At 35.6% G+C, this 26,305-nt stretch overlaps 1 protein-coding gene across 7 annotated transcripts in view; it reads left to right on the forward strand.

The window, feature by feature from the left end:
* KCNMA1 (potassium calcium-activated channel subfamily M alpha 1) overlaps positions 1–26,305 on the forward strand; it is a 474,521-nt gene that overhangs the window by 102,464 nt on the left and 345,752 nt on the right. For all 7 annotated transcript variants that reach the window (XM_082054432.1, XM_082054433.1, XM_082054435.1 and 4 more), the window contains one exon: positions 17,867–18,031. In XM_082054432.1, coding sequence (XP_081910558.1) covers positions 17,867–18,031 — 165 coding nt within the window. The remainder of the gene's footprint in view (positions 1–17,866; positions 18,032–26,305) is intronic.

Here is a 26,305-nt window from a genome sequence, read left to right on the forward strand (position 1 = left end):
CCATGTTTAAGACTTCTTTGTTTTGATATAATTTTTCAAAGCTCTTCCTTTGCCTTTTGAACAAAATACACCCAAACTGAAGTGACTTATGAAATTTTGTGAATGGGTTTTAGGTCACAAGTAACTATTGCTGGCATTGTTTTGAATTTGTCCTTGAATTAATAAAGAAATAAATCACTTGTATAGTATTTTGAATCAGAAAATAACCTCCAATTTATACTATTGTTGCAGTACACAGACTTGTGATCTCCACAGAGCTGTCCGTCTGTTAAATATATTTAGACCTGCAATAATCTGTAAAATCTAGTAGAGGAAGACAATGCTTTACTTTCAAGAATAGCCACAGTAACCTGAAGCCTGCAAAAGAAGGCACCACTACATTTGTATTTCTAAGACTAAATGGCTCTAGGGAATAGAGAATTTATTGCTGAGTGAAAGTTAATAGGCAAAATAAAATTTTCTGCACTTGAATTTGACTGTGGTAGCATGCTTAACTTCCTGGCACTTGAAAAAACATGTTTTTTTTAAAATAATTATAAGCAGCTGGATTTGATCTTGTTATATGCTATTTTAGAATGGCTAGAAGAGAGAGTTAAATGTTTCAGACTTCAATAATGTTTTAAATGGGTAGTGCTGCCTACTTAGATGAAGAGTTCCTTCTTTATGCATTAACTTGTATTTGAACTGATCCAAACTCTAGTAATGTGAAGGGAAGTAACACTGCAGGAGACAACTTGATATTTGCTGAAGCAAGTTTAGTAGATTCTTTGCAATCTAAACTTGCTGTGTAGAAGAATGATGCTGACTCCTCAAAACTATTTCTTGTTACACTTGAACATAAACAGGGTACAAAAGGCAGTTTTCACTATTAATCCTTGTCCCAAGGAATTCTGAGAGAGCCAAGCAAGTTACTGTTTAAAAAGATTTCCTATTACTTTTAATGTTTCCTTTTAGTACTTATTAAAAAAATGTTGAAGTAACATCCTTGCAGAATAAAACTCTCACTTTATTCCCAGAACAAACACTACCATACTGAATGTTATTTTTCTTGGTCTTCCCTGTTAGTGTGGTTGAAGACTGTAGGCAGCAAAATTCAAGGGCAGAAAAATATTTAATTTTCTTTCAATTTATTCCATTATTTCTCTCCTGAAGCAAAGTCCAGCAATTTTTCCCTCAAAGTGTTAACTCAAGTTATTTATTCTTGATTGCCTTGATAGCAATTGGTGCAATAGCCCTTAAATTAAGAAAGGACAAAGCTGCCAAGTTTTGCTTAATGAAAGTTGGTTGTGAGACTTGTGGGTGTCTGCCATGCATTTTGTAATAAAATTATTATTTAAATATTTCAACAGGTGCTATATGTGACAAGTAGCTGACTCTGACTTTGGTCATCTTTTTATTTTCTGTCCTTTGGAACTAAAATCTCTCTGGATCTGGATTTAGTCATTAAACTCTTAAACACATGTATACAAAACCAGAGAGACTTCATTTGCATTCATGCTGCAGAAAGTAACATGTGCTAGTGGTCATTGCATAGCACTGGTTCCAGGACTACAGGGATTACTTCTATAATTAGTAGATACACTTGTGTTCCCAGGCTGAATCCATAGAACTAATTGAGCTTAATGACTGATCTGTGGCCATAAGATAGTAGTTGCTTACTAATTTGAATTATTTTGTCTCTGAAAGACACCAGAGAAAGAGTATATGAACTCCTTTGTGGAATACTGAAACTGAACAAACTAAATAATGCAAGCTTTCTGTACGGTTTTGTGACATTACCTTTTACCCAGTGAATAGGGATAAGCAGTCAGCAGAGTAAATATAGTTCTGAGTTGCTCTTCTCATCATGGTGGAAGAAGTCAAAATGCAACCATGTTTATAATGGTTTCTGTGCAAAGAAACAAGTAGGTCAGAGTGCTACTGATTTTCATGTGGTAGAGCTCAGGTATGTATTTTACCCTTAATACCTCTATAAATCTAATGAACCTCTTGGGTTGAATCATGTGTGATTCTACAGTATTTCTTTCCACTACTGGAGGCTGACTACAATTTTACTAATTTTATATGTAACCCAGAGAAAAATCCTTTTCAGGTTATGCTTATATAGTACTGTTAAATATTAGTTGTGAGCATTTTAAAAATATGATAAAATATGTGTGGTAAAAAGAAATATAGCAGATGCTGGGTCAAATACAACATAGGTAAGGAAAGGATAATTTGTAAAGCCATACGGAGTCATTTATAAAGCCATATGCTTTGTCCTGTCCTGGAGGGAATGTGTCTTTATACTTGCTGGCCTAGATCCTTAATTCCTATGAATCAATGTACCTTTATTGTCTAGATCACTGACTTGGAATTTTATTAGTTTAAAAAAGCCCCAAACCTCTTGCTTTTGTTGTACTGTATAATTAAATTGATACCCTGTATATTCTAGTAATCAGGATTTTAGCTTTTATTAGACCACCTGGAAGTCATTTGATGGTGATGCTGTATCACCACATTATAAAGAAATACTATTTTTTTTTTTTTTAAAAGCTACATTTTGATTTCAAAGAAACATAGGAAGAGGAGGAAGTATTGACACTTTGGAGATAAGTATGCATGCTTTCATAAAAGGGAAAGCATTCATTTTTTCAGGAAGCCATATTCAGTTCTTCAGAGACCTCTGGAGATTTTATAGAATTAAGAGGAGTTTGTGAAAGATTGAGATGGTAATGTTGTTTTTCTGAATATATGTGGGCAAAAATACTGATAATGTGAACAAATCTGTTTTCTGAGATAGTTTTGTCACAACATGGATATTACTGTACATCAGTAATTGGAGAGGCCCTCAAACAGCTTTAGGGTCTCTCAAGGAGCACAGTTCTAGTATCTAGTGTGTAAGTAACCTATTCTAGAATCTCTCTTCATCCTAGAGAGCACTGTGATATTTTGCAGGGGTGGTTCTTTGGTATAAGCACTCTTAGTAAGCCTGTTTGATTCAGTTGGAATACCTTCTCAAAATCAGAAACTTCATGTTTGTTCAGTCATCAATTACCAAATACAGAAGGTGTTTTACTAACGTCAGGCATAACAGAAGTCACAAGGCAGTTTTTGTAGAAGTGTTTTAATATTGTTGATGTAATGATTTATCACAATCCGAACAACTGGCAATGGCATCAACTCTTTTGTCAGTTTTGTGTGCTACATCTGTGGTTAGCAGAAAAGGTGATTGCATTTCAGTGGATAAGGGTGTTATCAAATGTAGCTCATGTATCAGGATTTTAAAAAATACCTGGAGTGTATGTGTATGTGAGAGTTAATCGTTGAAAGCACAGACACAATCCCAGCCTCCCACAGAAGGAATGAGGGAGCAGGGGCAACAGTTTTGTTTTAGTGACCCAGGACTTGCATGCAAGTTGAATAAAGTTCTAACCTCACTTTTTCTGTTAAGTATTCCTTTTATTTTTATACTATTCTACTGTTTTGCTCCAGCCATCTCATAAACAGCATACCTAACAGTTTCAGTCTGGCTTCCAACAGGGCTGACATTCGCATAATCGGTATACCTATGTTGATGAAAAATTTCTCCCACTTGGATTCCAGCAGAACTCATTATTATAGGGAGTGAAGAGCACAGCAGAAAATCATACATTTTTTAAAATGGTGTTTTGTGTATTTTTTTTTGTTTTGTTTTGTTTGGTTTTTTTGGTGGCTGATGATCACTTTACTAAATATCACTGTTGCTAGATCTCTGAGTAATGAAAGCATTGATCTGAGCTCCAGGGTGTGGAGCACAGCAAGCCAACCATTACTGGGATGCTGTGTGTCTGAGGTGGCAGGAAGCAGACTCAAAGCTGTATTCTAATAACCTAGAATTAATTGTTGAAAGGTCTGTAAACTCTTTGCAAGAAATTGGCCCTTCTTTTCATATGAGTTAGTTGTTAGTATGGCCTTTGCTCTAGTGTGATGTCCAGGAACAAGATTTCTATTCACACCTCTGATACTCTTCTTCCTCCAAGGTGAAGTAAGTCTAGTAATGTAGTTAGGAATCTAACTTGTGATGGGAAGTTTGCCCTATTTCTGACATAATTTTGTGGGAATTGATTAATTCGGTTTCCTTCTGTTCTTCTAGCCATATTTGAGCCTATAGTAAAGGGTTTTTAAAATGCCTTTGAAAATGAAGGTTAAGCTGACTTAATAAAATATTTGGAAAGCACTATATGAAAATGAGAGCTGTATGGAGCCTTTTTTTTTTTTTTAAAAAAAAAAAAGTAGACATGCTTCAGTTTGCTTTTAGAATAAATTCGATTATCTGTTAGAAACTTATTGGCACAGAAGTTTTTGTGGCTTGAAAAACATCACAGTGAATGAGACTTTCTTCAATTTGTCCCTTAGAACCACTAAGAAAATTATGTATAATTTATTTTATCTATAATTTAAAATAGTTACTATATTGAGTGTATGTAAAGGATTTCAGCTTTAAGTTTAAATTCTTCCTGAAGTTGTCATTATTTCAAAATATATTTATTTTAAAATATGTTCAGTGGTGAGATTAAATGTCTCTTCAGAAAAAGATAACTTCACCATATAAACCAAAAACGTGAGTATTAAACTGTTGAGAATCCTTGTACCATTAAGTTTTCTGTTATGACAGAAGTAATGAAGCAGACTCCAAGGAAATTCCATACTGGTAAAAATCTAAATTTGAATTGATATAATTTTCAGAAATTAAGTTTCTCCCTAATTCCTCCAAGCTGTACATGAGCAAACTATGTCTGCATATTCATTTCAGCAATTCCCATATGTTTGCTTTTACAATTAAACAGTCAAAACAATGCAACTTTCATCCTTCCTCTGGAGTCTGATTACTGCATGTGGTAGCTTTTATTATTCCAGTGTCCCAGATGCAATAGACTTGCCAAACACACTACAGGGTTTAGGTCCTGCCTAATGGTATTTTTTATTACAGTTATATTTTTCTTCTGTTCTAGCAACAAAAATCTTTCCAGCAAGCTGAAAGGCTGTGTAACCTTTTGGTAATTTGGCATGTATCCTCCCATGAATGCTTTATTTAGTTAAACGGTGACCTCAGTGCTCACTGGACAATAATATTATTCCTGCTGTAAGTCTTGCTTTCATTTTTTGGCCCCTTCCCTTGTTAGTGTTGGCTCCTGCAATGAGGAATAACAAAAACATCTGCTGTCACCCCAGGAGGCTGACATAGTTTCATCCAGAAGGTTGTGTGTTGCTGTTGATCATCTTTTCAGTACTCAGAGCCACTGGAATCAATGGCAATAGTAGAAGATGCTATGAAAGAGAGTGGAGGCTCTGAGCCAAACTTGCAGACACCAAATGACAAACTTATGCATTGAATGGGGAGGGAGGTGGAAGGAAAAAATAAACAAAACTCCAACAACAAAAACACAAAACCAAAACAAAACAAAAAAACAACAAACAAAACCTAAAAAAACCCCTCACCCCCAAACCAAGTAAATGGAAATTAAGAAGGATGATACCTCCCTATCTCCTGAATAAATGGCTTGGACCATAAATCTTATATCTTAATATGTTGTTCTTTGTCAATAGACACCTTCTACTGAACTAGTTGGAAGGCTTCTTTCCCCATCACTACTGTGTTAGGTTAAACATCTTAACAGGGTCAGAAGTCATGGGTGTATAAGGACAGCAGGATTAGAAAGGTTAGATTTAGAAAAAGTCAGGTGTAGACTGAAGTTAAGGAGATTAGTCATAGAATTGTAGAATAAAGTGACCCGTAAGAATCACTGAGTCCAATTCCCTGCTCCTCACAGGACTACCTAAAATGAAATGAGATGACTAAGAGCATCATCCAGAAGCTTCTTGAATTCTGACAGCCTTGGTGCTGTGATCACTTGCCTGGAGAGCCAGTGATCAACCACCCTCTCAGTGAAGAACCTTTCCCCAGTACCCAACCTGAACTCCCCTGATACAGCTTCATTCCATTTCCTTGTGCCCTATGACTGGTCACCAGAGAGAGGAGATCAGCACCTCCTCCTCCAGTGTCCCCCTTGAGGAAGTTGTAGACTGCAATGAGGTCACCTCTCAGCTTTCCCTTCTCCAAGCTGAACAAATCAAGTGACCTTGGCCTCTTCTCCTAAGTCTTGTCCTTGAGACCTTTCGCTGTCATTGTTTCCCTCCACTGGACACACTCTAATAGTCTCATTGTATTGAGGACCCCAAAACTGCTCACAATACTTGAGGCTGGGTCACACTAGCTGATTGCAGAGCGGGACAATCACCTGCCTTGACCAGCTGGTGATGCTGTGCTTGATGCACCCCAGGACCTGTGTTGGCTCTTTTGGCTGCTGGGCACACTGTTGGATCAGGTTGTCATCAGCCCAAACCCAGTCAGAGAAACTACTAGATTTATCATTGTACTTCTATAGCTCTGGACAAAGTAGTATCACTGTGATTTTTTTTAGTTTCATTTGATGCTTCACAACACTTATAATCTCTTTTTCTAGGTTATAATCTAGGTTACAATCCCTACAGAGATTCAGAGACATGGCTAGTTTTAGGTTCTTTTTTTTCCTGTTCTGACTTGCATTGGTTTGATAAGACACTGCGGACTTTCACGGGGTTTGCTTTCATATGCCAACAGCTGCTCTAGCTGATCATAATGGGAAACACGCCCAGGACCTTTGTAGTGAGAGTAGAGTTCTGAGAGGCTGGAGAGTGAGGGCCCGGTCATTCTCTCCCTCTTTCTGTTTAAATTGTATCTGTTATCAAACATTTCTTAAGAGGCAAGAGGGAAACTGTATTTAGCATCATACCTGCAAAGATGTTGCTGGAGATCAGAGAGCAGGAGAATTAATGAGGTGGGGTGTACTTAAATAGCAGCTCACAAAAATGACTTTCTGACCCATAGAAGCATTAAAGATTTGTAGGTTTGTGGGTGCATGTGATGGGCAAAGCTAAGAGCTTTAGGAAAACAGCTGATAGAAACAAAATTAGCTCAATTACTGAATCTGTGTGTGTGTGTTTGTGGTTGGCTTTTTTTTTTTTCATTAGCCTCTGTTTTGGGTAATTGATTGGAACTTTGTGTAAAATACTCTTTATTTTATAAAAATGGAAGTAGAGTTTGGAAAGTTAGCTTAATTTATAGCTTTCTGTTACTCCTGTGGTTATCTACATGAGCAGAAAACAGTACAGGAAAATATTTTTGTGTAACTAAGTGATCCCAACTTAAATTCATATGGCAATAGTGGTGGGCTTTTAGAGAAAATAAAGTTGTTTTATCAGTTTTTTGAATTCTGAAAAAAAAAAAAAAAGAATTAAGGTAACATATTTCTTCATTTGAATTTTTACAGCTCTTTCTATTGATCTAATCAATAACAAGGAGACTTTGTTTCCACTGAGTTCCCTTTAAAAAAGATGTGAAGGCAAGTTTTATTAAAACAGCACAGTGCAAAATCCATTACATGACTTAGTCTTAAGGAAGAAGCTTCCTCCATCACAGGAAGTTAACTTTATTCAGCAGATATCTTTTGCAGCCTGGGGTGAAGACCACTAGATGCCCTTAGCTGGTAAAACAAGTCAGTAACGGTTGCCAGTATCCTCATCATGAGTAAGTGAAAGTAAAACTACTTAAGTATTGCACATCGCTTCTAGTACATCAAGCACTTTACAAGTGTTAATAAATTCAAGCACTTGAATTACATATAATGCAACCCAGGATGACAGTGAGGATTTAGAGCAGGGGTGTCAAACTCATTTTCTCCAGGGGCCACAGCAAATTTAGGAATTTTAGGACTGTATAAATGCAGGAGTATTTACTAAAATTACATTCAGCCCTTTGAAGGCAACTGCAAGGCTGCTGTGGCCCCTGGAGAAAATGAGTTTGACACCCCTGATTTAGAGTGACTAGGAAGAAAAATATTCTTAATACTCTCTTACAGTTGTGTATCTGCAGACAAAATGGGAATCATGTTACACATGACTTCTGCCTTTGTAAACTGCAAATCCCATTTTCCTTGCTAAACTAGTTTGTGTGGATAAACATCACACTTTTAAACTACAAAACAAAGCTGATCTTACAGTTCTTTCCTCTTTTTTTCTTGTTTCTATGAGCTGAACCTGAAATACAGAGATATTTATTTCTCAAAAGTGAATTTCTCAGATGCATCCTGTAGTTACATGTATTACTTCACTGTCTCATTACAGAATAAACTAGACTCAGATATTTGGAAGATGTAAATTACTGCTGTATGAATCACTACTTGTTTTTACTTTTCTAGGGCTTTTAATTAATCCCTTTTTTAAGAAGTAGTAAGGTAAATTTTCCAACTTCATGTGGTACTTGGATGGGATTGTCAATGAATCTCATTCACAGTTAAATTATGGAGGGCACCTGCATCTTGGGAAGCTGTGTGATGTAATTATGCAGCACTGTAAATGGAGAAAGACTCTAAAGTTTCAAGCTGAGTAGATTCTGAAAATGCAGCTTGTGAATAAAGTGTTACAACTTGCTTTGATGAGCTGTTTGATCTTTATGCTGCTGCAAACTCTTTTGCCAGAATAATTTTATATAAATTTAAAGAAAAAACTGGAGTTCTGCTCCCTATAATAAAGTTACCAGATTATCACAAAATTGCAAGATATAAACAAATGGCATGGTGGATTTCTACTTCTTTTCAAGATTGAAATTCCATAGTAGCATTAACTTTATCACTGATCATAGTCAACTTTGTCTGTTCTCTTGAAGGTTGAACAAATTAAAACTCTGCTCTGATGACTTGGCAATTGTTATCCTTTAATTTATTTTTTAATATTATTTATTCTTAGAGAAAAAGCGAAACATTTAAATGGACCTATCCTCTCACCTCTATTTGTTACCTTTCCTAATCAGTGGACAATAATTGCTTGCTGTTTTGTGCATAATTTAAAGATCGAGCGAGTATTCTGAGGTAACATCGTTTTGTGACATATACACTATTTGCTGGTTTGATAAATCTTGAAGCAAAAAACTGCAGAATCATGAGACAGAACTATGTCTGCCTTTAAGCACCTCACCTGTCCTCTGCTACTAGTGCAACTCTGCCAGGGCTGCTTCTAACAATTTGGGATCCCAAGCAGCTTCAGAGTTGCTGTTCTCATTTGCAAAATGACCTGTCAGAGTATGAGCATAATCTTCAGGTTTTGGTACAGGCACATTCAGTCCTGATATGAGCACGAAGACTTAGATGTAATTCTTCATGTTATGAGAGCCAAGAATGGAGAACATGTATCTTTATTTTCCAGTGTCTGACTTCGAATTGCTTACAAAGGCTACGTTCAATGTCACAGTCATGCATCGATTCCTTGGTCCATCACTGGTACACCCACCATAGGAGGAAATGGTGTCTGTTCTGGTTATTCCTATTACTTAAAATGATAAGGTTAAGAAAGTCAAAGAGAATTCACTGGGCTTATTCTCATTCTATATGACATAAATAAAAATCAATGGATCTATAATATGTAAGTCAAACAAAAAAATAAGCCTTTCTCTCTGCTGTATATTTCAGTCAGTATCTATGAATTTGCAGGAACTGTTCTTTGCATCATAAACCTACCAGCTGCTGTAGTCTACAAGTACTGACTTTGGATAATTTGGTTACTAATACTTAGTGTCTGGGAAATGAACCAAAATAATGTATGTTACCTAAAATAGATTTATCTTCAAGGATTTTTTTTCCCCCTTTGTCTACTTAATCGTTTATGCAAGGAAGTAATGAGATTCATATTAAACAAAGTTGTTTCCATAGCAGTGGGTAACGAATGAGGCCATAGCCACTTGTTTAAATAATAACACTTGTAGATTTCTTACAATGTGAGATAACTGGTCCTCTAGGGACAAAAGTTATTTTTGTCCCACTGCCTTCCTTCATCTTTTATCCTGTTACCTCTAAAACATTTTGAAAAATCATAAATCTCTTTATAAACATATAAATGCCTATAAATTCTGTTTGACAGGCTCAGCATTAAGGTTGCCTATACACACTGTTAATAATTTGCTCTTTCACATAAAATACAAATCACAAGTGTTTAAGTCCATTCCTCCCATGTGGAAGTGTTTGATTTGAATCAAATGAAAACACGAAATTCTTGTCAGCAAGTTTTCTAGGGAGTTCTGCCGTTCAAGGAAGTGAGTAGTTAATTCTGTTATGCGAGGACCAAGGTCACGGATTTGGAGCAGTTCTGGTACCTTGTGCTTCAAGACTCTGTCCTTTAAACTGTATAATGCCTTTCCTAAGGCATCAGAGAGGTGCTTTTGAGCATCAGTTTTAGTCACTGGTTCTAACTGTACCAATCTCCTCATCTGTAATACACAGAAGAGGGGAAGAATCTCCTTTTACCATCTAGTCTGTATCTCTATCTCTGATACCTCTGATAGCACAAGCAAGAAAGTATTATGAAGTTAATACAATGAAAGAAAACATGACTGTTTGCTAATAGATAGAATCCTCCTTTTCTGTAATCAAGCAGGATGGAGAAATGCATGTAGCTGAAGAGATATTGTGAAATTTAATTTGACTGACAAAGCAGTTTGATACTTATTTTGTACATTGTATTTGTATACATCTTGTAGTGAAATAAACCTTCTACTGTTGGAATCTTTTAACAATGTGTTTTAATGTTGAATATTCCTGGCAGAGAATAAGTTTTTCCAGCAGTTTTCTTATTTCAGCTTCTATCATATAATTATTTCGGAAAAGCTACTCTCATAATTTAGATTATATAGGTCATAAAAGATTTACTGGTAAACCTTGTCTTAAAATTAGGCAAAATCAAATGTGTTCAACATATTTTCATCCTTTCAGAGCAGTAAGGAAGTGCCAAGAGGTGAAGACTGAAAAACTTGAATTGGAGTTGGGTGTTACTTAATGTTAACAACAACAACAAAATTAGAAGCAATCAGCTGAAGTACTTTCTGTAATCAAGATAAATAAGTTAGGTGATTTCCCCCTGTTGATTACTTTTTTATTGTTTAAGATCTGTTTCACATTCATGAAGCACCATGAGACTTTTGTATTGCAATGAATCATGTAGTGTCACAAAAATGAGTTAAGCGTCAAGTCAGTAAGTGAACTATGTTTTTCCTTGCTTATAACAAGTTTTCTTTGAGTTATTTATATTTAAAATGTGTTATCATTTCTGACAGAAATTTCTCCTGGATTAATCGGTCAATAGCATGTAGGCCATGTGGCAGTGTTAACTTCATGATAATGTCTGTATTGGTTTTATTTTCAATTGCATGCTTTTTTTAATTTGCTTCCTCTTAGATGGGAGGAAACAAAATGGGAGAAAAATGCACTCACCTTTCTACCCTTCTCTATGCTTTTCCATTAAGGATCCCTTCCCTATCTGTAGTTTTGATAACTCGTCTCATCTGATATTACTTCATGCGTTTTTAGAAGTTTAGTTTCCATGATATTTAAAGGTTATTGATCTGGCATAGCTACTATAAAGGTCTTTTTAAAACACATTTTGAAATAACGGTCTCAGTATAATGTTTGAACCACAAAAAAAACAGTTAAAGACTAATATTCTATCTTACATAGTAATTGTCTAATTTGCCTATCATACCTGTTTTTATGGTATGTAGGGACCAAAGAATAATGATATGTTTCCTTTGATTTAAACTTAGTGTCCCCATTAATAAAATGAAATGCTTGTTTTACCCTTTTGTCTGCTACTTTATAATTGAACAGGGTCTCTAGGGAATATTTTAGTGCGATAGTAATTCAGTCTTCCGAAAGGAAATTAATAAGAAGTATTTTGTTGAATATAGAAAAGGAAAATAAATTCATGGACATGGGCTGGACGTTAGTTTGAAAATTTTTGAAATATTTTCACTGAATACGCCTTACCTGTACATCACTGACTTGTCCTGTTTTATTTATTTGTCTTTTGTAGACTAAGTTAACTTGTTATGTAGTTTTCTGACAAGTTCACTAGAACAGTTAGTTCTATAAATGTGTTCTGATATACAATCAGAAGTAACAAAGGAGAACTTAAGGATATGTTTTTATGAATAAATATAAATGAAATTATTCACACAAACTTCTGAACTTATAGTCAAAGCCTACATTACATTATCATTGCTAACTTGAACAAAGAATCAAAAGTTTTTTAAAAACAACCTGTTTGTCCATTTGACTGCATGTATGTTTGTAATGGCTTTGTTTTTATCACAGATATTTTGTTCCGAGAATCACGCTCTCCTTTCAGTCTCTTTCATTAAGTGTGATCTTTTTTTATTTTAAATTGTTGTTGGATGGTCATATTGTGCAATCCTTCTATATTCCGCCCCTGTTTACTCTTCCGTAACTTCAGTGGGCACTGGTTTTATAAACTATTTTTACTTCCTCATATCATTATTAAGACTGTGCTTTTTCGTTCACTACAATGCCTGGAGTTGTTTATTCCTTCTCTTTTACACCTCTGTCTGTAACTAGTCTAACAATCTTTACTAGTATGCTTTCAGTGAGTCTTACTTTATGATTCCCTATACCATGCCTGCATCGTCTGCTATTTGTATAATACTGAAGCACTTAAAATCCTAAGTATACTTCTCTTTATAAGATCACCATTCAACAGAAACTGTCATTAGCCTTGTTCTATAGCAGTGCGGTGAAGACATGGAGAGAGTAGATAATGTAGCTAAGGGCTTTAAAAATTTGGGGGCAGAACAGGGACTTCAGCATGTCTCCCAATTCTTAGGCTGTTATGGAAATGACTCAGCCAGCTTTCTGGTTATTCAGAAATACTGTTTTACATCAATGTAGGTGTTAAATCAAAACATCTCCATTACCGTGTAGAAACTTTTGGACTTTGAACTGAGTCTGTTTGAATTTTATTCAGATTTCTGATAAAGTAGGTGTTGGCTATTTAGTATTCTTAAGTGAGAACCATATCCAGGAACTCTTCATTTGACAGACTGTTATGCTGTTTGTGGGATCATGGCTGGAACACTGTATTTTGCTAATCTAGTTTCCCTTGCATCTCAGGTCAAGGCTTTAGAATCAATTCCTCTACTGCAGCAGTTTTTGTCAGTCAAAACAATGACATGAAAAGGGGATATTTATACAAGCAACCCATACCAGAAATATGAAGGGCACAGAAAAAGAGAAGTCTGTGAGGACTACTGAACATATGAACAAGTGCAACAGAGGAGCTGGTCACTGGAAAAAAAGGAGAAAATTGTACTTGGTCTTGCAACCTAGACTCTTCATAGTGACGTGACGTGGGGGTGTTTTTTGTGGTAGTGGTTTTTGGTGTTTGTTGTTTTGTTTTGGGTTTTTTTTTTTTTTTTTTGTCAGAACAGAAATTAAGGTTCCAGTTATAAGTGAGGACTGGTGAGGAGCTGCTTAGAATTTCAGCAGGAATGCAGCAAACAAAAACAGTTGTCTCACAGAAGTTTACCAAAGAAAAGTTTTGGAATCTTTTTGGATATAATTTTTCTTAAACTGCCCAATTTGCAAACACCAAATTACACAGCTTGTGAATACTTTATGAAAGAAAAATTCTTGGCTGTCTCATCAGCCATGTTTTCCACAGATCATTCTATTTACTTTCATTCAGTGAAAGGAATAATGTTTTTCTGGGTATCAATAATTAATCCTTTGAAACTAGGCAAACCGTAGCTACAGTATGACAACTGACGTCAATGTAACCTAATATTGACCAAGAACCTAATATTCAAAGGAATCCGGTGGAAAGGCAAGTTTAGAGGGAGTGCCTCGTAGCTCACATGTAGTTAGTGTTTGCTTTCTCTGTCCTGTAAGATTGACTCTTTTCAAAGAGCTTTCTAAGTCTCCATGCAGCTATTTTTCCCACATTCCTATCTGCAGTAGAGCAGGTGAACTGTTTCATGTTTTTTGTTGTTTTGCTTGTTTTTAGTACTGTGAACTGGTACTTAGTAACTATTAAGATGAAGACTACAGATGGTAACTATATCTGATGGAGAACATCTGCTGTGACAATGTATTCAGTAGGCACCTGACATCTTGACATACACTGTATATTGCCCAGCTGCTGAGAATGTACCATTACATTATAGTCTTACATAAACTTAACCCCCTGTTTGGCATTATCAAAATGGCGAGATAAAGTATCTAAGGGCATGTAACAGAATTACTGATAGAAGTCTAATAATTTTAAACTCAGTGTTTTAGAGGTCTGCCTAAGAGAAAGGGGAAATGTATATGCAAAATTATTCCTTGTCACATAGCATCTGTTGGTGGCTTTGGGGAAACAGATGAATGAAGAGGAAAGGAATATAAGTGTAGATTTCCAATGTGTAATAGTGGACAGTATGAAAGTGGTGTTGATATGCTATAAAACATTTCTTAAAATGCAGGCTGTAGATGTGCAATGCTGTTAATTGAGGGGCAGTTAAGAGAGATAAAATTGCAAGTTACTCTCATCAATATCTAAAGTAACCCTTCCGTAACTTTCCAAAACTACATTTTATTCCTCTGTTATTGTTGCGTACTCCAAATCAGGTGCAACTGCCATTCTGGCAGGCCCTTTCTCATCGCGTATGTGTAGGATGGAATTCCAGAGCCAGAATTGGGCTTACCACATTGCTATTACTGTTTTTAAACATCTGCATAAATTGAGCATACTGATTCCTTTTCTGTGCTGTGGGCATGACTCAATGCCCTGTATTCTCCTTACAGTCAACACTTCATCATTTTTGTGTGCTGTTCATACTAGTTAAATATTAGATAATCAGGAATATCTAAAGTTCTTTTCTTTTGCACCAGACTTTAATACGGTTCTTTTTACTCACATCACTTGCATGTTTCCTGTTTTCTCTAACACATCTGATCAGGAGACCAATTTGTTTTTATTATTATTATTATTATTATTATTATTATTATTATTATTAGTCAGTACTTGTACTTCAGAGCATGCTTACTGGGTTGTCTGCATAGTGTCCTGTTTATTTTTGTTTGTTTGTTTGTTTTTTTAGGGCTTCTACAAAGGTGGATTATTCTCAGATGCTGTTTTAAGTTTTCCTAATAATTTTCTGATTTTTATGTAGTGCAGCCCTGGGTTGAATGTAGTGTCTGTGGTTAGTTCTATGTTTGAACAGATACTTTAGAGAGAACTAAAGTGAAGCAGGAAGGGGGATACCTTTTATAAAAGGAAAGCTGGTTTTGGGTGTCTTTTCCCTTTTTGAAGTCTGCTTTCTTATGGTAACTAAACTTGTGTAATCTAAATCAATATTTATTGCTGAAAATATAAGACAAATTATTGAAGTTTCTAGTCCAGGTCTGTGTCAAACCACTGGTAGAACAGTGAGTCCTGATTCTTGTACACCCCTTCTCATCATACATTCTCTTCCATTTGTCATTGAGTTCAGGAAATGTATATTTCAAAAAATATTCTACTTCTCACTTAATCTACCTGGATGTTCCTGTTGTCAAGTAATTAAAATAACGAACACTTTGTGAAACAACAGCTAAGCAGAGTGGATAAAGATAGCGTTATCTTACTTGTAGATACTGAGCCTGTAAATAATTGAACATTTGCTGTCACTCTCAGGTTATTTTTTTAAGGACCTTTTCCAGGTTGTGGTGTTGGTTACTCAATGAGGTGAAGAAATAGCCATGAAGCAGGTCTATACAGTTAATAACAGGACTGATTTGTACTCAGTGTAAATGAATATAGTTACACCTCCTCTACAATGAAAACCCTGTCAATACTTTTATATTCAGTAGGAAACTGTAAAGTGTATAAAAGCCCACTGTTCTGTGCAGAGGAGTACTTATGGAGTAAAATCTGGTGTTTGCAGAGTTTACAATCTGATAGGTAAGCTTGATCAGTTACAAAAGGCAGTTGAACTGGTGGGAAGAGAGTAATAAATGGTAGGACAGGGCTGTGGGAAACTGTTGCCCTGCATTGGGCTGAAATGGTGTCCTAGGCCACAGGTGGGCTGGGAGGAGACCTTGGCGGAGAGGGGCTAGGGCAGGTGAGGCCTGTAGGTGCACCCAAGGCCTTGTAGATGTGTCTAGGTTGCCTAAACCCAATGTTTTGTTTTATTACAATGTCTGGTATATACAGCTAGGTTTTGTTTTCTGGTTTATAATCAAAACACCAGTGGTGGTCAAGATACTTCTTTAAGATTGATCTATATGGTGTGGTGATGAGACGGGTCACAAATCGTCCCTAACTAAGTGTTACTCCTGGAAATACCTTGTGTTCTACCCTATGTCATCATCCTAAGCCATGAGCTCATTTCTGTAGGTTGTGCTCTGTGCTTGTGCAATGCAGTATACATCTTTCAAAGCTGAGTGCAAAGCATGTGATTCACTGTATGCAAATTTGTCAGGGAATGAGGTCCAGTTATGCAAATATAAAGTAGCTTTTATCATCTGTTTGGTTGTTTGCTTAGGAAGTACTGAATTCTGCTGTAACTCTGAATAGTTTGTTAAAATAGCTACATCATGCACTGTGCTGTAATTGCTAGTAAGAAGATAGAGCCTGCATTTTGGGAGGGAGACTAACAGAGAATAATCTGATTAGCTAATTAAGTTGCAATACTGTGATTCTCTAAGAACAAGTGTTGCTCTATAGTCCTTTGTTGACAGATTGAGTGCAACTGCTTTATTAGTTCAGTACTCCTCTCAGGAAGTGCCCTTGCCTTTATGTCCAGCTGTGTCCTCAAGGCCATCTCACAGCCATGCGTTTTGACTGTGATAGTGTCGTATTCCTACTGTAGTAAGAACCACTGAACCAGTGTCAAACATCTTTGCTTGTATAACGGATTTCCTGAAGGGGATTAATGGCAATTGATTTCCTGCTTAGTGGCCTATAGGCAAGTCAGCTATAAACAAGATATTTCAAGCTGTTGGTCTGTGCAGAGTGCTTGAAGCACTAATGTAGATCTATGGGTGCAGTTCAAGTGCTCAGTACTTGCCTCAGCACTGAATTTTTTGACTCCCCTATGCCTGGTTATCATAACTTGTCAATGTTCAGGAAGTCATCAGTATTATGTTGTCAGGCGCGCTCATGGCACAGTCTGATATTTTGCATATGATGTGTTTTAGATGATGTACAGTCCAGGCTGGCTTTTCCTATCTTTTCCCTTGATTTTTGCGCAGCATCTGTGACTGTAGCACATAGCAGGCAATTATAGAGGGCGACATCCTTGCTGCAGCATCCAGGAGAGAGTGATACGAATTCCAATGCATGTGACTCATCAGTCAGCCTAGTGCAGCTGAGGCTCCTCTTTAAATTCTAGTTCTACGAGAGCCACTTGCTGACAGAAGAATTCCTGTGATATATTAAACACTTTCATTGAAACACTGACACTGGTTCAATGATAGCGTGGCAGCTCCCTGCAGATTGTCTGTGGTGTATTTTGTCTTCATGCTTGATAATTATTGTCTTGTTACATCATGTGTCTCAGTAAAGGTTTACTCAGATAATTAATTCTAGCGATAGTAAATTAAAATTGTACATAAATTATGTTCGCATCTAGTACACGTTGTTTTGAACTACTACATCAAAAGGTCTGACAAAGCCATTTATATGTAGCTCTCTAATTGCATGCATAGCTCTTGGCAATTATGCTGCCTATAGATAAGGAACATATAGCATTTTTGATACCAATTATAGGTTTTATCATTTAATGTCAAGGAGAGTATTATCTAGCTGTTTGCCTGATGTCTCATAGAATATTTCTCTTTCTTTTCTTTCTAAAGAGATATGGCCACATAGGTGCTTAATTTCATCTAGCAGGAATCCAGAAATCATAATTTGCTATTTTCATTGCATTTCTTAGCCACAACTGTATGCTGACTTTCAATGTTAAATTGCTAAATATTAACTAACCCAAATACTTACTTTGCAGGAGGCCCAGAAGATCAATGGTGGTGGAGATACACAGGCAGATGGGGCCTGCAAACCAACAGATGAAAAAGAGGAGAATGTGGCAGCAGAAGTGGGATGGATGACCTCTGTGAAGGACTGGGCAGGAGTCATGATATCTGCCCAGACATTAACTGGCAGAGTACTTGTAAGTTTTCTATGACTTTCTATATTCTTATTTTAAAGAACATTTTTCAACAAACACTCCATCCCAGCGTTAGTGGAAGATTTTTGATTGGTTTGCTACATTAGAACAGAGTCAATCCCAAGTTTATATTTTGCGAGTAAAACAGCAGACTGATTCCCACTTCGAGAGAGAACTGGAGACAGCAAGTAAGAAAAATTAACTTCCAACCCACCCCCAGCCTATTTCAGTATTCTGGCACTATGATTTTGAACTGTGCTACAAACACTGACTTTAGTTTTGCCATATTATATCAAATTACTATAGGCCTATTTTGTCTGGAAGTCAATTTTGTGCTAGGAAAAATGGAAGCCAACTGTGAAAATAAGCAGAGTGTTAAAAATTTAGATATTGGTCAGAACAGTAAAGCGAAGACAAGTCTGAATTGGCAATGCATTGGGGTTTGTGATACTTTTGATAGACTAGTAGTGATTTTGTTTTCTTGATTTTTTTTTTTTTTTCTTTATTAACTTAGGAGGTCCTTCGAACATGAACTGTTATGTATCCAATAAAGCCACAAATCAGATATTGATAATATATAGTTTCAAGTTCCACTGAAAAAACTTTATAGTTTTCACTTTCTTTGAATATAATTATTTTATGGCCTGTCAGCTCATACTTAATTGTCAAGTGTGTTCTGAGGAATTTGCTGCAGTTAAAAATGTCTCATGCGATTTTGATTAGTTTCCTTGTTAGAATGCATGCACTTACAAACTCATAGAAGTGATATTTAAATCCCATTTAAAACTTTTGAGAATCGCAGTGAGATTTTGAAACTCATTTGAGTTAAACTGAAAACAGAGTTTATGTCCTTGATTGTTTACTTTCATTAAGTGATATTTTATTGTGAGTCAGTTATGATCTATAGAGTAATTACTTGGGTAGGGGAAGGAAAACAAGATAAATTGCACTTCCCAGTCAAATTTCTTACAATGAAAGTCGAGGTGGCTCAACTGCTGCTGTCTTGTTTAGTTCTGCAATAATATTATTTTGATTACCTTTTTTTTTTTTTTTTTAAGTACCTTTTGACAATTTGCTTATGTTAAATGCTGACTTTTAGCAACAGGTTGAAAGCATGTTCTGTTGCCACTTTTAGTGTTAGATGTCTTCTGTGTGAAACTGGAATATTGATTGTCTCATGAAAAGCAGTATATTAATCTTTTGCATGTGTTCCTGATATCTTCAGCATTAAAAATGCTTAGAGCCATGCTTCTTGTTCCACTTCAAGTATCAAGTATCAAGAAATCTACCAAAACCAGAGTCCTATGTTACTTAGCTGTGCAATCAGAAGTTAGCATGTGTTATTTTTACTGAGGGATATGTGAGCATAAAGACAAACAAATAATCAAGACGAAAACCTGAAATATAAGCCACATTTTACTATGTGTTTTTATTCAAGATACTGGGAAAGCTTATCAGCTCCATTTGATGTCTTTATTTATTTTGGGGGTACTTTATTTATTTATTTATTTGTTATTTTGTATTTGCAGTTTACCATTGCATCTTATGAGGGACTAGTATATTTCCAGAGATTTTTTTTGTAGACAGCTGGCCAACATCATTGGGTCACATTATATCTGAAACTATATTTATAGTCTTGTCAAGGTGTAACAGCAGGTATTGTACACATCTTGGATCATCAATCTGACTAACCATCTGAGAAATAAATAGTAATGTATGGAGTATGTTAGTTAATTTTGTTCAGTTTAGAAAATAGTATGTATTTGTTCTAGTATACCACTCATTGGTTTCAGGATTTGAATTGATAGAATGTAATTTCTAGAGGACTATTTCCAGTATGAACATTGATTGTTTATTTAAATTTTACTTCATGGTTATATTTGCTAAGGGTTAACTGCTTCAATGAACGCTTGTTCTAGAGAAAATATTCACATTATTTGTAGATATAGGATGTAGCTAAGCCAAGTCAATATTTTTATCAAAGTATGTTATTTGAAAATGACTTACTCATGAATTCCTGCACACATAACACAACCTGTTCCTACCAGCTGTTTTACAGGGTGTTTCAAAAAGATGGACCCAGAACGCCTTGTGTTGTGATTTCAAATTTTTGAAACACCCTGCATTTCTAAATTTACGTATGAAATTACTTTTTTTGTACTCTGAAGGAAGAACTCCTGGCTTTATGGTGCTATGAAATCAAAATTGTGTGAGATATCTGTAGCTAAAGAAATTAGAGTATATTTTTTACACTGTCAGATTTTAAATTAAAATAAGAATTACAGATCCGATGTTCACGAAAATGTTTTAAAAGTGGTCCATTGAAAATGGGGTTGGAAAAAGAGCAAAGATCTTCAGTTCAGCATGATGACCCATCTGCCTGGGTTTATTTGACAAGAGAAGGAGGCAAGTTAGCAGAGTGCTGAACACACATCAGTGTAAGGTAGAATCTTATTTGTGTTTTCTGCTCATGGAAAAATCTCTCATCATTATTCTTGCCTTAGATAGTCATTTTCTACACAGTGAATCTTAGTGGAGTGTCAGGTGCTGTTTCTGGAACCAAAACATAATTTTTTTTGCACCTCTTTCTACTGGAGTCTCTCACCATATCTTTGACATACCTGATCTAGCTTTTATTTCTTCTCCAGTAACCTTACAAAACAACTTCTTAATTTATCAGATCAGTTTGTCCAGGTGCTTTGTGAGTGTTGGAACAAATATTTATATAGTGACTGCTCCTATAATTACCTCTTTAATATTTAATCTTAATGGCTACTGACAGGTGAAGAAAATAAAGGCCAACAATATGGAAAGTACAGGACAAAATATATTTTTAAAGGTCACAGCTTCACATCTGTGCAGTTGTAGTACAAAATTGTACATTTACATCAACATAAGATGATTTACCCATTTCTCTTGTGAAATCAAACATTTCTTTTTAGACAATAGGTGCAAATCAGTAGGCAACCTTTAAATACAGGCTAGAGCACCCACTTCAACCATAGCTGTAGAACTAGTTGAAAACTCAAACTTACTCTTTTTGGTTGTTGTTTAAAAAGTGTTTTGGAAAAAAACATTTTTGAAATCATGCAGTTCAGTCCATCTACTGGAAAGTAAGGGATGTTGCTTGTTATTGATGATCTGGGTCATTGTTGAGAGAACTGAGACAGTGAAATGAGTCAATCCATTTCTGACAAACACAGTGGCTCTGAAATCCTTGAAAGAGGTGATTCCTCTCCGCACTAGTTTTCTCAAAACGCTTAATTAATTGGTAGTTGTGGAGGGAAGAGTAACTGAAATTAAAAAAGTATTATTAGTCTTCTACCCTCCCATTTAATAAAAGAGGAAGAACTACGTTTAAAGTCTAAACAAAGAGAAATTTAAATCCTACTCAAACCTTGAAATATTTTGCTTTTGGCTTCAATTAATTTTTCAATTTCAAAGAAAAATAATAAACATTTTTAAGTATCTGAAACTTTCTGTAAAACACCTATTGGTGATGGATATCTGGTCCTGCCAGCAGTGTTTGCTGTGAGTTGAGGAAAAATCCTCAGGCTTGTTATTTAAATTTTGGCAATATCTTGTACGTGTACATGTTACAGCTAACTAGGTGAAGCCAAAGATATGAGTATTGTGCAAATTCATCTCTCTTTACAGAAAAACATTCACACATTCTCTGTGGAAGTGATTCTGAACAATGGCAGAATTAACTGTCTCCCTGACACAAGCTTCTCATACTGGTACTCTTACATAAAACTCAGTATTGTTTCCACCTACTCTTTTTTACTTTTTTGAAGCACAGAAGAATTCGTGCTGCCAGTTTCATGTGTTGCTTCTCAGAGTGGTAAATTATATCTGGTTCTTCAGTACAAAATGCTTGCCTTGTGTCATTTCATAGCATGCTACTCCCTCATCACTTAAGTATCTAAGAACAGGTTCATTGGAAAGAATACTATCTCAAATATATCCTGTTAATATGTCCACTTGTATCCTTAGCTTTTGGTTACATGAGGTAGGAATTGCTCCTGTTCCTTGCTTCTTAGGGTGTTTTTGTATCAATTCAAACAGAAAACCATTAAGAAACAGATTTCTGTCCTTTCAGTCTCTAGTGTCAGTTAGGAGTAGGTGTTGTGTTTTTGTGGTGGTGTTTTGTTGTGTGTTTTTTGAGGGGAGCAGCATGAGAATGGGAAATTTACTTGCTAAATAATTAAACCATCAAATTTTCGAAATATTTGACCATCACTTGTTTTACCATGATGTCAACTTAATGTCTCATAGCCTGTAATTCTTGTCTGGTAATGACAGCACAGTTAGACAGAATAGACATAAAAGTGACATGTACATGGGATTGTGCTAATATTGCAGTTGATTTAGTAGTTTATTTGAATATTGTAGGGATAAAGTACTGAAATAGAACTAAACATTCTTACTGCTTTAGGAGTGAAATTCTTCACTTGACATTTCAAACGTGGTTTATGCACAAAGGAATATTCACACTACCCGGCTTCATGTGAAGAGCAGGCTTTGGAGGAAGACATTTGTAGGGGGTGATCCAGAATGTACTTTAGTTAGAAATGTTTTTTGTTTTCTCAAGCAGTGCAGAACACTGAGCTGGCAAGGCATGGTGCCTACAGCCGTGGGGTCAGAATATCCTTTTCTCCTCATTATTTAGGTTTTAAAAGCATGCCTGGAATGTAATGTTCTTGTTGGCACAGACTTTGAAAATGTTACTTTTGTTCTCAGATGATGTAGATGAGAATTTTACATACTGCTTAAAAATATGTCCATATTAAATTGCATAAATACATGATTAACAACACGCTAATTGAACCCATGCAGTTCTGTTTGCAGTTGATGTTGAGTGGCATAAGTATAAATAACAGTAAAAGGTAACAGTTTACTTAAAATCTGTTTAGGGAAATACCGATTTACTTTGAAGTGCTATATAATGCTGTAGATGATGGAAATATCAGATAAAAATTCCTGAGGTGAGTTTCTCAAAAGACTCAGACACATAATTAATCTGAAGAAGCAGGAAATTAAAGGTGTTTATGGACTAATTTTGCTTTCTGAAATTAATTTTTCTGATCATTTGGGTAAGAAGAAAGAGACTTCCTTAATTAAGTGAAGTGCTTAATATACAAGATAAAGTCATATGTATATTGATGAAGTTACCACAGTTCACTCTAGGATGCAGTTGAATGTGGAGTCTCCTTAAAATTGATAAAGAAAGAAAAATCATTATTTCAATTGCAATTCCAGGAGATAAAATGCTGAAAAAAGTTGTTCCATTTTTTTAACGTGTGACTTGTAAATGCATAGCAGAGATATGAGCTTTACTGAGCTTGTGCTAAGAGCCTTGTGGTGGTTTTGCCCACAGCCTTGACTCTCACAGTACCTGAAGGAAAGAGAATCAGTCAGAAACAGGCAAGTTTTTGTTTAAGTGGAGTCTATTAGGATTTGTGTTTTAATCACTGCACGATGAAAGTGTCTCTTAGATTGGCAGTATTGAAAGAAAGAGGAGAAGAAAAGTCCTTGCTGGGTGGGAGGGGGCGAGGAGAGGAGATAAAGGAGGAGATGGCATTTTTAGTGGCAGTGGTATATTTAATTAAGTATTTTATTACTAAGTTATTTAACTCAAAGATTAGGTTGCTTTTTTAATGCAAAGTAACTACATTTAAAAAACTAAAGATGAAGAAATGGTATATGAAGGTTTTTTCCTTAAATTAAAAAGTGACTATATGGTCCCCAGTATACTTTTAAAATGAAATAGAAATTTTCTGTAATGTAGTTTGGTTGGAATTTATAATTGTTGCTACATTCTCTTCATCTATCAAAAAAATCAAGCAGTCATTCTTTTTTTCTCTGGCTCTGACTGTTGTACATGTTCAAAGGTTGAAAAATGCAAGTCTGACAAATATTTTGGCAAGATAGGACAAAGTTTTGAGGTTAGTGATAAAACTTGGGACTAGCTTGAGACTTGGGACTCTGCTTGGCAGAGGGTCTCATTCTGCAAGGTTTGCACATTGCAGATTCTGAGAAATTGGTGTCAAAGCTTTAGAATGTGATTAAAAGTCTGGATCAAAGACCATCCATTGAATAGAGAGTGCACTAAACATTTACTGTGGAAAGATTAAGACCCTTAACTGGACTTCTGAAGAACTGTTAAAAATGCTGGAAGGCCTCACTGCTCATTCAAGGAAGGTTAAAAGTGACATCTTTCTCTGACTTTATAAAAATGTAAGCTTTCAGCTTTTCTAATTTGTATGTAATGATGACAGTTTGATCATAAATACATGTGGCACTGAAGTGCAACTAATTTGCAAGTCTTGCTGAAGCAAACATTTTGAAGTGTAAGTTGGTTATTTTTACTTGGATAAGATGTAGGTTTCATCCATAAATATGCTGTAAAGAGGCTATTAATTAAAAATTATATCAGAGTACCCTAGAAGGGAAAAAACATACATGAAGCAATGGAATTAAAAGTACTGGTGGTTGTGTGTTGTGAGTTGGTGTGTGTTTTTTCCTGTGTGTGTTTTTGTTTGTTTGTTTGTTTGTTTGTTTGTTTGTTTTAACTTTGTATTCAGGTGAATTGAGAGCTAATAGAGTGTTTTGAAAAAATACGACTAGAGAGCACCACTGGATTTTTAAATATATAAGTAATTATAGTAGATTTTCCTGGAAAAAAAAGTATGCTATATACTGCTTTTTTTTTTTTCAGGATATTTTCACAGCTAGCTTGGCTCTTTGTGCCTTTTTTTTGTTTTTTTTTCCTGAAGGAGAGCACTCATTTTTTTTTTTAACACTGAGGAGAAAAAAAAACCCACTACTTCTTGCAATAAGTTACAGTTGCCTAGCAGCCAAAGTGAAATTTAGCAGCAGAGAAATTATGTGTGGTTCATATCTCCTTCCAAAGGCAGCAACGGTTCTTTTATGAGTTTAATGAGAATAGATGCTCAAAGGATAATTTGGTATCCCTGGCAGATATGAATTTGGAGAGGCTGGATACATTTGGTATATATACATATTTTTTGACAGTGTTCTTTGCAATATGAGCTATTTGGCTAGATTTGTAAAGCAGGAAGAGAAAGCTTGAGTACCCTGAGTATGTAACATCTCAGAATTTGCATATGACATTTAACAAACTTTCTCAGGAATAAACAAAGCTCTCGTAAATTTTGGTCTTATTTTTCTTTCCATTGTGGGATGCTGTCATCCTGGAAATGTCTTGCATCCAGTCTTGTGGAATTAACATACAGTGTTTTCTGAGTACCTGTAATGTTCTTAGGATGCAGTTAATCTGAGTAGAACTTAATTTCAAATAAAATGTATTAATTGATTTGACAATAGAAATTGAATGTATTCTTCAGAGACTTAGTCGTTCATACTCATATTCCAAGCCTTTTACAAATCGAAACCCTGACATTAGTTATTCAGCAGTGAAGTACGTGCATTCTTGGATAACAGGATTTGTTTTGTAGTCTTTTGATTATGACATTACAGTTTTTCTTAGATAGTGAAGGGAAGTTTGGTGTGGCCTATACACTCCCCTAGTTAGGCTAAAACAACTAGTGCCATATTTTCCCTTGTATTTTGCTCTAGGTTTGTGATCTGGGGGAGGAAATCTTTCTCAGCCTCTGGATCTGAATGGATGGTCAGGAACCACAGGATGTTCCATGTCCTCTGTGGTGTGGTGTTGTTTTTTTTTTTTTGTTTTTGTTTTGTTTTCCTTTGGTATTTTTTCTTTGTTTGTTTTGGTTTTATATATAATATATATCTTGAACCAAGACCCATATTAAGACTTGTTTTCATAAGCAAGTAAAATACTTCACAGAAGTTAAAGCAAAATTGGAGCTTCTCAGGTTGTGATAGAAAGATTTCAGAAGATACACTAAAGTTTCACTACAAGGTTTACTGTCATCCTGTTTCAGGAGAGAGAGCATACCTTTTATTTCTACTCTGTACTGAATCTACTTCCAATCCCTAGCATAAAAATGAGGCATTACTAGGCCATTTGGGAATGCTAAACATTTCAGGGACATTATAATTGTTATAAGTTATCTAATCACATTAACCATTAATTTACCTTTTTACACGTCCCTGAGGATGACAGAACAATAAATACTTGTTAATAACCTGAGTATACAACTGTCTCTTAAAGCAGATGACCTTTTATTTTGTGGATGAAGAAAGGAGAACACAAAGGATCTGATGATGACTGCAAAGTGCAGAAATTACTAGCACACTCCCACCCATGGCACCAAATATGAGGTTGAT

Source organism: Streptopelia decaocto (genome assembly GCF_964273445.1).
Source record: "Streptopelia decaocto genome assembly, chromosome: 5".
Taxonomy (NCBI): domain Eukaryota; kingdom Metazoa; phylum Chordata; class Aves; order Columbiformes; family Columbidae; genus Streptopelia; species Streptopelia decaocto.